The sequence below is a fragment of the Dermacentor silvarum genome, chromosome 7 (assembly GCF_013339745.2).
Source record: "Dermacentor silvarum isolate Dsil-2018 chromosome 7, BIME_Dsil_1.4, whole genome shotgun sequence".
NCBI classification, from domain to species: domain Eukaryota; kingdom Metazoa; phylum Arthropoda; class Arachnida; order Ixodida; family Ixodidae; genus Dermacentor; species Dermacentor silvarum.
Genome location: NC_051160.1, coordinates 90,055,155 through 90,070,325, shown reverse-complemented (window position 1 = coordinate 90,070,325; position 15,171 = coordinate 90,055,155). Strand labels below are relative to the sequence as shown.

The window sequence follows — 15,171 nt, the reverse complement described above, 5'->3', positions numbered from 1 at the left end:
CTATGGTGCTGAGCTGCTAAGGACAAGGTCGCGCGATCGAATCCCGGCCGCGGCGGCCGCATTTCGATGGGGGCGAAATGCAAAAACGGCAGTGTGTCATGCATTGGGGGCACGTTCAAGATCCACTTGTGGTCAAAATTAATCCGGGGTCCCTCACTACGGCGTGCCTCATAATTAAATCGTGGCTTTGGCACGTAAATTGGTACATTGATAATGACAAGCGAGCTTCAAAATATGAGCGTCTGCACCGTTAGATGAATAAAACACGCATTTACGCACACTGATATGCAGCAAGCGACATAAACCAACCGCCTGAAGCAGGGAATTGAATCAGGTGAGAGGCAAACGCGGACGGGAGTTGAATGCGGCGACTATGGTTGGCGACACAGCAGCGAAAGAAACACGCCAAATTTAGCGGCTGGCATGCAGTAACGCGCAGTGTCGCCATCCGTGAAAAGAAATGGCAAAGCTGTTCCTCGCCGCATCAAGAAACGAACACATCAGATATGAGTCGGCTCTCCTGTATAGTCTGCTTCGTCGCCACCACAGAAAAGGAGAAGACCCTTGCCACCGATCTGGAGGACGCAGCGCCGCATCAATTGACCGACGCTAGAAAGGCAAAGGCCTAAAAATAAACAGCCCGCGAGCAGATGCGTCTTCTTCGAAGACACGTGGTAGAATCTGACGCAGCAGCTCGAAAAGAAGCGGTCTCGCAAAGGAAAAGAGTCGCTAAAAACGCCCCGTGAGTGCTGTTCGCCGTAACTGAGTTTAGCAAATCAAAGGGCTGACTGCCCCGTTCACCGGCATTCTGTACAAAGGTGCTTCATCTGCTAAGGCGACCTCTGCTTATGAATTTTGCGTAAGTCCTCCGGGACGAACGAAAAAGCGGGAACTCGGCAATAGACATGCCACAGCACACGGTGAACACTGTATACGGAGGGCTATCGTGCAGGTAACGTGATCCATACTAAAAAAAAAGAAAAACCAGGATCGCTGCGCTATCGTTATTTATGAGTACTCACCACTGTGGTTCCTATAATTAAAATGAGTAGTATTTACATTGGACTTAGTAAAAATTACGTTATACGTGCAACTGAGAACTATTTCGTGATGCGTAGGAAGAGGATGCGTTTCAGTTTCGCAACTCTGACTCCGTTGCCAAGACAAGTCCTACCCGAGTATAGCGGGAATAACGCGCGCGGAGCACCCGCGTCGCAATGTTCACCCCGCGTATCGCCGGTCGTGGCCGTCACGTTACATCTAAAATCCTTCGTTCCCGTTGATACTTTTCGACAAAGCTTGCTGATTCACCCACGTCGCAGTTGTTTATGAAATGATGATATCCTTCAAAAATAAATAGGTAACCTCAGTAGTTTCACCGCTCGCACCTGCCAGTAGGCAACACTGGACCACCAAAGCTGTCCGGGCCTTCAAACAGCCCCTGCCCACCACCTACGAAGCTTGGGCAACACCACGGATGTCCGTGTCACCTTCGCCAATGGTGACATAGCTCTTCCTACCAGCCAGTCCTAGATTTCATCCAGGAAACAGGCATTTACATATACATTTGAATTATTCCGCAGGGCGTACTTGGGGGGGGGGGGGGGGGGGGTCGTCAAGAGGGGGAGAAATAAAAAGTAGTTAGAGTCGAATCCGGATATACCCAACTCATATATAACGATTTATTGTTTATAAGGACAAGCAGCAGCATCCGCATGAAAATTTTTGTACGGACTTTTTATTTTCTACATAACGAAATACCTATATATATCGAACTTTTTGGTGATCCACTCCAGGTTCGACATATCCGGGTTCGACCGTATACCGTTTCATTTAGCCGCAGTCATTTAATATGGAACATGTAGGCGGCCCGGATGAAGAGCTCCTGGTGACTGTGAACATAATGGTAGTGTGATCGTTGCTTCTGCGTCGCCGACGAGCCAGAAACGCAAAGAGGAGGTTATGGAAGCGCCCGTCCTGGCGGCACAGGGACATAGAGAAAAGATACTATGTGAGTAAGCGGTAGAAAGAATTGCTTGAATTCACTGCTTTTAAAATTAGGTTGTTTGCGCGATGGGTGTGGCGTTTGCGGCGTTTTAAGAACAGAGAATAGCTCGTAAGCTTCAGATAATCTATGAACCTTTCTCTTACTACGAGCGTCTGAAAACGATATTTCACGCTTTATGACACGTTGAAGTTGGCACATGAGACAAGTCCGCACCCACGTCGCAAAATAACGACCGAGCTGTATGTCACGTAGCGGTTTTACTTAGCCGAGGCTTAGACAGACTGAATGGTCCATAAGCCACGCACTTATGTCCGTCTGTACACAACGTCATTTGCAGCTGACTGTGGCCTCAACGTCGTTTTATCCCTCGCGTGATAAAAGCCGAAATAACTTTCTCGAACGATCGGAAAGTTCCTGCTTATTGGTTCGTCATGCGCGTTTCCATGCACGATCACAGCCTGCTTCTCTCTAAACAAGGCAATACGTATGCGTGTGTCTTCGCGGTAGAAGCCGTCTCGATGCGATGGCGAACAGAATGTCGATCATTAAGGCCACAGTGGTTGCGAATGGTACGTGCACCTTGCCATCAAACTTTCTTTATTTGTGCACTGGTAGCTCTGTATATATAGGCCAGACTGAGTAATATAAAGCTTCAAATTCGGTATTCTGTCCGTTTCCCTCCAAAAGCACGTCGTGCCTGCTCTGTTCCTTTGCTTCTGATGCAATGCACGCCGCCGCACACTTGGTGCACTTTTTGCTGATTCGTTTCGTGAACTGCAGATGCGGCTGCCAGTCTTGTTTTTTTTTTTTCTGTGTATGCGTAACCCTATCCATTCATACAATAGTACTCCTTTTGCCATGTACGTATTTTTAGCGGCCACGTCCTGCTCAAGTCACAAGGAGAATCAAATTTCTTCTCTCTGTTCTTCCTCTAATTAAACCTCGTCTCCATCTCCCACTCAGAACGTTGTTTTCACAAACCCCGCCCGGGCCTCCACATTGAGCGCTACTGAAAACACACACCATTCATTCCAAACACTCTACAACAGATATAAATGGCAAGGGCTTGAAGTCATGACAAATTTAAGGGCCTGAAACTTAAGACGCGCGCTTAATTATATAAGACAAAATGGAATAAAGAACTCTGTTCTCGAGAAACTGCCGCCCAAAAGCTTCCCTTAACTGACGCTGTAAATATTTTCATGCAGATCAAAGATTTGGCAAAAATAAAAGAGGATTACCACTTGATATTTACAGCTTGTGCCACTGAGTGAACAGGCGAACAGAGTGAACAGGCGGAAATGCAGAGAACTATATTTACCTCGAGTCCCGTTCTTTCTTGCTTTTTAAGCAATTAACGAACGCCTTCCTACCACAGGGCCCCACTTTCTTTGAGGGCGGCGGCAGTTTTCATCTAAGTGGAACGCTTAATTGCAACGTATAATTCGTCCTCGACTTACCAGACCTAATACCCTTAGCCACCAGTTGACCTTCATCATCGTACTGATCCTTCCTTTTGCATGTTTACCCCTTCTTGGCTGCTCCTATTTACCGATGCTTCCTGGGTCTTTACGCCTGTCTCGTCTGTTCAGTGATCAGGGGCATTATAGTGTCTGTACAACATTGAGTAGTGTTGCAAGTTAGACTTAGTGATTTGTCACGCTTGAAATAGTTAGGAAAATTGTTACAATTCAGCGAACAATAACGTCAATGGTTTCCTTCGTTTGGCTGCTGCAGCCACAGATATCAGGGGCAAACTTCTGCATCTCTTCTGAACACTTAAGCCTCGAGCTCCGACAGGAGCCTCAAAATGTAAAGCACTGCGCTTGATGCATCAAAATAGATGTCCTTTTTAATGCGTTCTACAACCACCCTGTACGAACGTAACAGGTTATGCCTCCATTTTGGTTCTTCGGGACGTAATATTTCAATATGTAGCCCACATGGAATACATAGTGGGCCGCGATACAGGTATCTCAGAGCAATCGACGCCGAGCACCTTCAGATACCTACCATTTCCTTGACTCTATTATCATCATCCTATGACTGTAACAACAGTTACCAGCTTTAAAAAGCCGTTCTCCATGACGTTGTTGTCATCGTAAACGTGTCGCCAATGCCAACCACGTCCCTCGCTCAGCATCTCCCTCACCATGTAGCAAAAGAAGTAATAGTAAACCTTGCCTACCACCGACACCAAGGATCGAAGTCGTGTTCCTGCGAAATGTGGAGTTGAGAGCCAGACCCGCCAATCATTGCGCCGTCGGGCAACCTTGGCGGATGGCATTTTGTGAAGCGCTATATACCGATGCAGGTACCATAGGTATAAATTGAAACGCGAACAGAAAGAAAGTTGATGGGAGCACTTGTTCTTTATAACCACAAGAAAATGCTATCTCAGCGATGCATTTTGGTTGTGTTCTACTTTTCGCATTCGAATTCATGCTAATACATGACCAGGAATTAGGTATGATGATGGTGATGATTTAGTGGCATCCCCTTTGAAACGGGCCGGTGATAGTCACATAGCCTACTTGATTTATTCAGGTATGCTATACATGTTTTTGAATTATATGAACATTAGATGTGGCATGGCTGTATAGGGGCCTAAAACAGTCGCTGTAAAGTGCGTAAAATCTATACGTAATAAGATTATGGCGATGACTAATTATGTGTACTATGGAAATGAACAATGCATTGCGAAAGAATGATACCACTTACAAAATATTACAGATGCAAGAATTGGCCAGAAGCAGAAGTGCCTAAACAGAGCCCTTCAAACACAAGGGCGTGGGGAACATTTGCGTTCTTTCTTATGAGTGCTTTTTTTTTTTCGAAAATAAAAGTTATTTACGAATCAAGTCCTCGGAGTCCTGTGTGCACTCCTATTTTTATGTAGATAATACAGTGAACGAAACTAACCCTTCGGCTTTATTAAAACAGCCAAATGACTAAGATAATTTTTTACCGGCGGCGTACAACACCCCCCCCCCCCCCCCCCTCTGAAAAATATTTCTGGCTACGCCACTGGCTCGCATCCTCTATGAAGCGCAGCACTTCATCGTTGCTGGTGCTCCCTTATGATCAATTAAACTTTGGAACAGCATTCACCCGTATATATTTTCATGGCATCAACGCCCGAAGTGGCTATTGCTTTGTGCCACAGCAACGCCGGCTCAAATCATCGGCCAACATCTAGTGGAGCTTTAAGATGAGAAAAGAAATACTCACGGCTGGGTTCACCTGTTTGAACGTGCGCACTCGCGAGGCTGCCACTTCACTCGAATGCGGGCATTCCACTACAGTCCCCGTCAAAATAAGTGCTCAAAGATGCGTCACCACTTACAGCTTGTCCGTCAACGAAGTAACTGGCTACATCTCATTGCATTTGGTTGCTGAAAAAAAGCAATTGAATTATAGGAAGCGCTGCCGAGTAAAGTATGCCACCGATTAATTACCAAACCACAACAAAATGTATTTCATTACAAGTAACTATAATTACATATAATTCATTGCGCACGAGTCCTGTCATTGGGTTGCAGGCTCGCCGAGGCTTTCGCGTGTCGGGGGCGGACAGCCGATTTTGTATGCGAACACCCCCGGCAGACTGAAGCGGCGCCCGCCAAGACCTTCCTCCCCCTCCCCACTTCCCCAACGCACGAACCACACTGTTTCTATCTAGCTTTGATCTCCTCGCGGCTCCTTGTGAGCACTGTATCTGTGGAGACGTCACAATCATCACAATATATAAGTATGCTATCGCATACTTGGGGATTACCGGCGCTAAGTTCTGGCCTAGCTTTTTCCTTTAATTTGTGGCTTCCCCGCGGTGCGTAGCCCTGCCATGTTCGTAAAAGATGATCGTCACGGCATATTGCACGCGACGCGCGCATTTATTTAAGACGCGTCCAAATGTCAGAGGTCGTTTAGGGACCCTTTACGGTAAGGTTGCGGAAGTGTAGGCGGCCGTGTAAATCAACCTCACAGTGGCAGCACACCTTGGTACCCAAAGCAGGAACTGCTGATCAAGCAATCCGCGTAATGCACGTCGGACGACACTCCTGCCATCGGAGCGTACTCCGTGCCCGTTTGTAGAACAAGGCTGTCAGTGTCCCACCATCCTGCGGCGTTATTCTCGTTTGCAGGTACTTGCGGGCACACTGTCTGTACGAAGTTGTCAGTCGACACTGACGGGTATGAAGCGTACGAGGGCGCTATATTCACGGTTACCTCGTTGTCATACCCATCTCGACCTGATGGCGAAATCACTGGAGTCGGCGGCTTCTCTACGTAGTCAGATGCCTCCATTTCTGGCGCAGCATCCTCGCCCGCATGACTCGACACGCTAGGAGGAACTTGAGTTTCTAGCTCGTCTGGTGGCTTTTTTACGTCCGCGCGTTTCTCTTCAGCGTTGCTACATAAGGGATCCTTCACCGTCTCCTTTAGACGCAATTCTTCGAGCTCTCGGCGTTCTCGCACACGGTCTCGCATGTCCGATAAGATCTCCTTCTCGCGGAACCGCCTTCGAATCCATAGGGCAGTACCCGAATAATATTTGACGTCATCCCTTTCATCGTTGTAATGTTCCATAAACGCCTTCAATAGTCGTTCTATCTTCGCGGCTTCGATCTTCTTCATTTGCTCCTCAAGTCGCTCTCGCTTGCGCTCCTTGGCCACGAATCGCTCCCTCCTCATCCATCCCTGCAGTCTTTCCTCGTAGGCAGTCATCTTCTCCCGCATCCTCCACTCTCGCACCTTCCGGCCGTATTGTTCCGTTTCTTCTTCCGTTTCCGGTTCCTTCTCGCCAGAGAACTGTCGACACTTAGGCTGTTCGCCGTCGCTGATGCGTACCATTTCGGAAGAGTCTGAACGGGTTTCCGAGCGTGCCTCTTTTTCCGCGGGTGCCTCTTCCCGGTGCCTCGAACGTACTGGCGCCGGTGACTCCGATGACGTCTTAGGGCTACTATCGCGATCACGCCGCTTGCGCCCAGTTGGGTCGCGGCCGCGGTCAGATTCGACTGAACTCGTCTCCCTCTTTGATGGGCATGGGACGTGGTCTCTTCCTCGGCCACGCGAGGGCCGTGGGCTTCGTGCCCGGCCGCGACGCGCCTCCGGATAGCGAAAGCGCTCTCGCTCCGAGTCGTGGCCATTTTCCCTTCCCATCAGTTCGTGCAGTCCGAGTCAACTTCTAGCATCCAAATCGTTGAAGGCGAATACGGATCTTCTCTCGCAGTTTTGATTACGCTATTACTGCAACTTGGAAGACTTGATGGTCGGGTTCTTTAGCGAATTCGCGATGCTTTCCGAAGAGCACTCGAGTCCTTGTAGCCGTCCGGCCGTAAAAAACTTTCAATTATTCCTTGTTTCAGGGCGTCGGAACCACTTGTGGTTACATCTCACCAGAAACGTTGCCAGCTCTTCTTAACTGCTGGGTTTCGAGTTTCCTTATTTTCATTTAGAGTATATAACTGTTGTGAGAACACTGTGCCTTCCTGTGATTCGAAATCGCTTCATTACCATTGCAATTCATTACCATTACCAGACAGACAGGCTTCCGTACCTGTCTTGGCTCATCTGTTTCAAAATAGATATGTTTTTGTACGCAGAGCGCAGCTGTGGCAATACTGCTATTCATATGCACTACGATATCGGGAGATTTACGACACACTGAGACGGTATTTCTGCACTGACAACTGAATGGCTCCTCCCTTTCGAAGAATGTCAGTGCTTTCGTCGTAAAGAATATTAAAGCACGTCAGCATGCTTTCAGTGAGAGGAAATATCAATGGCGCACACGCTGTGATGATGATCAATGAGGTTTTACAGCGCAAAAGGCCAGATATGGGCGAAGAGCGCCGTGCACGTGGTGATGAAATTTTAATTAATAACAATGGCGGATGTAGCATGGCTGTAGAGATGCCCTAAAAGTAGTCGCTGTAACTTGCGTCAGATATATCAGTAATAATGTAATGACAATGACTACAGGTGTGTGCTATGACCATGAATGTTTGTTACGAAGGGACGATAGTAAAACGAATAGGCGAAAATAGCATTGGTGGCTCAACAGGGCCCTTGAACGCAAGGGATAAAAGGCATGTGCTCGGCAAAAATACTATCGCAGCAGCAGCCTCTGCGGAGAGGATGCGCTACGAATCTAGAGTGTTTCATGGTCCATAAGTGGCAATGCACCGACTTCTTGAAGAAACCTTCAAACTAACTAGCGGTCAAAAAAAATGGTTCCATGACAAGAAACACTGGCCAGTGGAGGGGAACGTGTTCTTTATACGCTAAAGAAAAGCATCTTTTTCTTTGAGGTTCTAATTCCTGGCACTCTATAAAGACGTGAAGTACAGACAGCGTCTCGCCACATACACTGCCATTGCCATTGAGCAGGTGAGAGCGTGTGCCATACGTGTCGCCAATTCTAAGACGGCAACAAATGACCTCAATTTGTCATATTTTCGTAATGGGTGGCCAATTCTCTAATTGGGGCTTGGTGACGTGGAGTTTATTTGGTGTTTCAATGTCCCATAAGCACTGGTAATAGCTCCTAAGGCTTTTCCGTAAGAAAGGCTTCGAATGTACCGCAGGGACAGCTATAGAGGAGGTGTTCCCTTTTCTTGTTAGACAAGCGGCAGTTTCATCTGCAAGCATGTTGCCCTCAATACCTCTGTGTCTAAGTACCCAGCATATTGTGACACGCTGGTTAGACGTATACGCTGTGCAGAGCACTGAATAGCATTGAGCACAGGATTTTTGTGTTTACGAGGCGACATTAATGAATTTACTAAGCTTGAAGAGTCAGAAAATATAACCGTTTTTTAAGACTTATTTTCATGATATGTTTCACTGCAGACAATAGGGCATAAGCCTCAGCCGTAAATATACTTGTTTCCGGGTGATGTTCATCGGATTCAGAAAAGGATAGGCCGACTGCCGCGTAGGACACGCCGGAATGTGACTTTGATGCATCTGTGAAAAATTCCGGGACAAACTATTTTGACTAAAGTTCAAGAAAATGCATTCGGACGAGTACTTCTGGAGCATGCTTCGAGACCTCAACAAATGATGTGTCACATTCTACAATTTGCCATTGCATGGCGGTAACAGCTTTGCAGGAGGCATTACACGATACTCAAGGAGTGGAACGCCTATTTCTTCACCGAGTTTCCTCACCCGCAGTGAGAAGGGCTCCCTTGCTCTATGTCGGTTATGAAAAGTATGGAACACGTAGTGTCGTTTCTAATGGCGTAACAACATTGGATGTTGGCAGTTTGAACTTACGTTAAGAAAATGCGTAAAATGAATGAATTCTGAGGTTTTACGTGCCAAAACCAAGATTCCATTATGAGGCACGCCGTAGTGAGGAACGCCGGATTAATTTTAATCAACTAAGGATCTTTAACGTGCCCCCCATGCACGGCACACGGGCGCATTTGCATTTCGCTTCCATTGAAATGCAGCGGCCACGGCCGGGATTTGATCCCGCGACCTCATGCTTAGCAGCGCAACCCCATAGCTGCTAAACCACTACGCGGATAGAAAATACGAAAAACTAGAGTAAGGTTTTTTTAACGCTGAGGCACCACTCCTTTGAATCTACATCGACTTCGCATAGTGCTTGTCCTGAAGGCTCCGGTCAGGGCTACTTGAGCCTGCCGCTCGCACAATGTAAGGTTACAGGATTTGTAACCTATCTCTAGGCCGTCGACGTACACAGAATAAAATATGGCTGAAGGCAATGATGTTCGGAGTGAATTCACTTTTACTATAAAGAGCGTACAGGAGAGTGAGCACACCTGCCTGAGGTACCCCAGTTTCCTGTGTGAATGGGCGGGACGTTGCATTACCTATTTTGACCCAGAAAGTACGATTGTGCAAGTAGCTTTTTATAATGGTGAGCCTGTTCCCGCGGATACCTATTACCGACAGGCCTCGCAGGAATTCCGTAACGCGACGTTGTGTCGTACGCCTTTTACCTATATAGCAATACAGATAAGAATAATTATGTATGAACGCATCACGAACGTTTGTTTCGATGCGAGCGAGATGGTTGGTTATAGGCCGACCTTCTCTGAAATAGCATTGGTAAGGATCAAGCAGTCTGTTTACAGGGAATGTAGAAGACGACGATTAATCATCTTTTTCGAATAATAAAGGCAACTCGTGAGCTAAATCTGGCGACATGTCACAGAGGAGGGGTCTTTCCCCTGTTTTAAAACCAGAACGACAATGGCTTCTTTCCATATCCAGCAGCCCATATAGCATTGTAAAGTGCAAGTAGTGTAATTTGAGTACCGTTGCGAAGGTGTTTAATCATGTCGTACATGATTCTGTCAGTTACGGGTGCAGAACTAAGACAAACAGTCAGGGAGGCTCTCAGCTCGGTGATACTAAAATGATGGTTATAAGGTTCATTATGTCTACATCTGCGGTCCTTTGCCTTGTTTTCTGCTATTTCTTTGTGTTTTAGGAATTAATCAGAATAGTGAATTGAACTGGATACGCTCTCGAAGTATTCGCAAAGAGTGTCGGCCTGATCTTCCAGTGTACCCTTGGTCATCGACCAGGGGTAATGGCTACATCTGCTCGCCATTAAGTTTTTTCAGACCATTTCAAACTTTCGTCTCCTGCGTGCAAGAGTTTATTTATGCTTGAGAGAAAACTCTCCCAGCTTGCCCTTTTCAAGTGAAGCATGTATACGCTAGCCTGCGCCAGCGATGTAACGCTAAAGAAAACTGCCGCTCTCAGAGCTGCACAGGCACGCGGCAGGTGCTCCTGGCACGCGCTCATGCCACTGCTCCCGCGTTCGTCGTCGTCGTCTGCTTCCACAGCTGGCTGCGTCGCCGCTAATCATTCTAGCGTAGAATTCCACTTCTCTTCTGTCGTCGCAATGGGGCGACAGTGTTTACGGGAGTATGAGCCATTGCTTAAGGGGGTATGAGCCATTCATTGTCTTGCGTAACGGACAGATTTCATTTCGAATCAATTTTATGGAAATCCATCCAGAATGAACGCGCTCGGGAAAGGGCTCGTCGTTGACGTGCCGATTCTAGCGTGAGGGCTTCCGAAGCTCAGGCGAAACGTCAGCGAAGAGCCGCCGACCCCGAGTTGCGGAGGCGCGATGCTGAGGCCAAACGTCAGCGTCGTCTAGCCCTCCAGAAACCGGACAACGGTGGTGCACGCCTCGGCAACGCTAGCGCCAACTTCCCCGGTGCGACGGCCAGGTTTCGACGCAAGTTTCTCAACCGGAACGACGGGACCAGCTGCAGTGCGTGTGACTGGTTGGGGTTCGAGCTCAACGCGGTATTCGTCAGTGAAATTAGTTCGGAGGAACACCGAAGAAACACACGACAATCTTTGCTTACCCCCATTTCCTCGACGGGAGGGGCTACTGATTTTTGCCTGTCTCAGCGTCCGCCTTCCCTGTGACTTGACGTGCTTAAACTCAACGAGATATTCCCCAATTGAAATCGGCGCAATGTGGGGACGTATTCTGAAACTATTCACTTCGGTTATATATTATCGCCTCGGCGACAATATCGCCATCAAGAGCGCGCTGATTGACTGGTGGTTGAGCAAAATTGGATGACGTCGTTGAAACAGCCAATCAGCGCGCGCCGTTGGCGGATGCGTGGCCAAGGCGATAGTATCACCGAAGTAGATCGTTTCAGAATACGTTCCATGGTAGATGCTTTATTTTGTTTCTTTCGCGCCTGCTTGCAGTCATTATTCCACCAGGGAACCTGTCCTTTAGATAAGCCGCCCTTTGTTTGAGGAATGCACTTTTCTGCTGCGTCTACAATAGAAGCAGTAAAATGCGCAACTGCGCGGAGGTCATCGAGAGGCCAGACCTTACTTCTGTTACTTAAGGTGTCGCTGGGCCAAATATTTAACCGAGACGACTTCAGCGGAAGCTTGCAAAAGCCCCAGGCATTCAGCAAAATCCCACTCTTGAAGTGGTCTCCCATTATCTCCAGGACAACCACAGGAGCATTGTCAATCAGGAAGCGGTCTCCAGGCTTCACATGTTGCAGTTTCCGCTCGACTTGGTTCCTGGATGGGTGTCGGAGTTCGGGGATTCTCCTACTTAGCTGCGAAAGTGGCTTGCTGAAAGATCGCAGCAACTTTCTCATTCGTCCAAGGTAGCTTTCAAAACGTAGTGCACTAAACTGATCTAATGGGCCGTGTTCCCGGCACTGGTGATTCACAAACCGACCTTATACTATCTTTTGCGCCTTCCTTTCCTTTTCGGCGCCTTAACGCGTTTCATAAACAAACCTTACACTTAAGTCGAACATTTCCTTAACCTCATCGCCTCGGCAAAGGAGCGTTGCTTAAGGTATCCCTGCAGCTACCTTAAGGCACCACTTATGGGGCGCAAGATGGCCCACCACGCAAGCAGCTTTTCTGATCTCGTCGATTTTGTCTCCCTTGTAAGGGAATGACGCTGCTCGCGAAGCGCATCCACGAGTAAAACTTACGCGCCGTATACTCAGGGACCGTCAGAATGCAATGGAGATGTACGACGGCGAGTTCCTTGGCAGGTTACGTTTTTCAAAGCGAGCCATGGTCCATGGCAAAGATGTTTAGCTTATCAGAACGATTACTGACCCAGGCCAGTGATGGTGGTGGTGAAAAATTTTATTCAATGATGGCAGGAGATAGTCGGGGACGGCTTTAAGCGCCGGCCACTCACAAAATCTAGAGGGGAGGGGGGGGGGGGTTAGTCCGGTACACCTGTGGCTCCTGCTGCAGCACGCGCTCGGGTAACTAGGGCACGCTGATCCTCCAGGGTCGAGCAGCCGAGCAGGGCAGCCTCCCAGCTATCTCGGGTAGGGGGAATGGGAAGGGGAGGGGCAGACCCACACCATGTGGAAGGGGTCCGCGAACGGATGGTCACACTGTGGGCAGGCCCCGGAGAATGCCGGGTTGAAGTGTTTGAGTATTGAGTAAAGACGGAGGAGCCAGCGCTAGTCCGTCTTGTTTAGGCCCGATGCCGGGGATGGGAATCTGAGCCTGTGCGATTTGTACAGGGCCGTGATTTCCTTGAAGGATGTAGCAGGATTGGGTGCTGGAACATCAGGCGACGAAGGGCGAGGCGGATCCCGGTAATATTTAGTGCGCGGGCTGAGGCATCGGCAGCCTCGTTTCCACCTAGCCCTGTATGCGCGGGGGGCGCATTTGCATTAGCACGCCCGTCCAGCCGGTTGACTGCAGCGCATTCGCGCGGCGCCAACGGGAACAACACATCTAGGTGCTTTTCGCGCCTAGGGCTTGCGCGTACCTATAGGGGGCGAGCTCCACCTCTGGTACAGCTGGCGCCACCATCGGCGTAATGCCACAAATGAGCTACTATATGGGTTAAATAGTGCTTTGTGTTCAGCAATGTTGGTGTCGTCAACATGGTCGAGCGGTCTAAGGCGCTGCGTTCAGGTCGCAGTGCTGTCTTCTGGGCGTGGGTTCGAATTTTTTAATTTTGAAGCTTGTTTTTGCAGTTTGTGTCAAGATTAGTCGTCCGGCCGCCGACGATGCGAGCGTCCGTTCTTGCGCAAACGGATACTGCTTTCGTTTATGCCCCGGTGCCGCGGCAGAAGCCGTTGTGCCGGGCGCCGACGCGAAGCGGCAGTCGTTGGGGTGTTGCGGAGCGCAGCGTAGCAATCTGAAGTATTCTCAGAGCAATTCTCAGAGCTGAAGTATTCTCAGCGTAGCAATCTGAAGATCTCTGAAGTATTTGCGGAGCGCAGCGTAGCAACACCCCAAATAAAAAAATACTGCTCCAGTCAGGTAGACTGCTCCCTGCCTGATAGGGGGATTATATCTGGATCATCAAAACATTGATGCGCTTATTTAGGTGCGAAAGGCGCAGGGACTCGCGGAGCTAGGGGCGTTCGCGGAAACGCGCCCCCAGCAAGTACCTAGATCTGTAGTTCCCTTTAGCGCCATGCGGGCGCGCTGCAATCAACCGGCTGCATCTCTGCATCGCTGTATGCATCTCTGTAGCATCATCTGCAGCAGGTTGCAGATGCATCTCTGCATCTGCAACTGACTCCGGCTTTCGAGGGCAGGGAAGCTAGCAAGATAGAATTTGAGGAGCGATTGAGAGAAATGGCAGAAAAGCGGTGGGCAAGGAGAGTTTTCAGTTATTTGTACATGAGGAATGTTGACACAAAATGGAGGAAGCGGACCGCAAAATTGTCAATCAAGTATTTGGACTGCAGGAGGGGTGCAAACCAGGAAGCAACGGTTAAAAAAAAGGTTAAAGAAACAGAAAGGGGTCTATGGAAAACAGGGATGCAGACGAAATAAGCATGGGAACATACAGAATTTTCAAGCACGAAATTGTCAAAGAAAATATCTATGATAATTCTAGGGGAAGTTCTTTGTTGTTTGAAGCCAGGACGGGAGTATTGCGGACATAGATGTACTGAGTCAAGTACCAAGATATAGACACGTTGTGCGGTGCATGTGGAGAGGAAGAGGAAACGGCTGAACACCTCATACTTTTCTGTAAAGGGCTTAACCCTACAGTGCAATCAGCCTAACCCTAGGTTGATTTTTTCGAAGCATTGGGGTTTAGGGACAGTGGAGGCAAAATAGACTTTAAGCGGGTAGAAATAACCAAACGGAGGTTATCTGTCTGGTGGCTAAAATCAAGGCAGGGGTGAAATTTGACCCACCACAAAGTACAAAATATGTTAATAGTCACGGCTAGGTGGCGTATGCCACTACCCGATTTGAAGGGTTCAGCCTCATCTATCATCCATCCATCCATGCACGGGCGTGCGAATGTAAATGCGCGGCCGGGGGTCCAGACGACTGTGCGCGGGTTCGGGCGATCTAGATAGTAGCATCGTTTAAGAATTTGGGCTGCGCGTTCAGTGATGCAAGCCTGGATGAGATTTTGGCACGCACCCCGCAAGTCGGTAATGATGATCCGAGATGCGGGGTCCGCTGCGGTGAGTGCTATGACGACTTCCTCCGCGTGTGTGATGTCCGGTGCTCTAAAAGTGGGCCCTTGAATAGGTACGTTTTGGTGAACAGCAGCCGCGTACCACCCGTCGTGATGCGGGCCGAATTCGTCCGTGTACAAGACCCCCGTGCGTGAGCCATAGCGTTGCTGTAGGGTGTTAGCCCGCACTATACGCCTACCATCGTGGGTC

At 48.7% G+C, this 15,171-nt stretch overlaps 1 protein-coding gene across 1 annotated transcript; it reads right to left on the bottom strand.

Moving 5' to 3' along the window:
- Nucleotides 1-5,989: 5,989 nt before the first annotated feature.
- LOC119459010 (RNA-binding protein 25-like) lies at nucleotides 5,990-7,171 on the bottom strand. Its single transcript, XM_037720859.1, has one exon. The coding sequence runs from the start codon at nucleotides 7,169-7,171 to the stop codon at nucleotides 5,990-5,992; it is 1,182 nt and encodes a 393-aa protein (XP_037576787.1).
- Nucleotides 7,172-15,171: the final 8,000 nt, after the last annotated feature.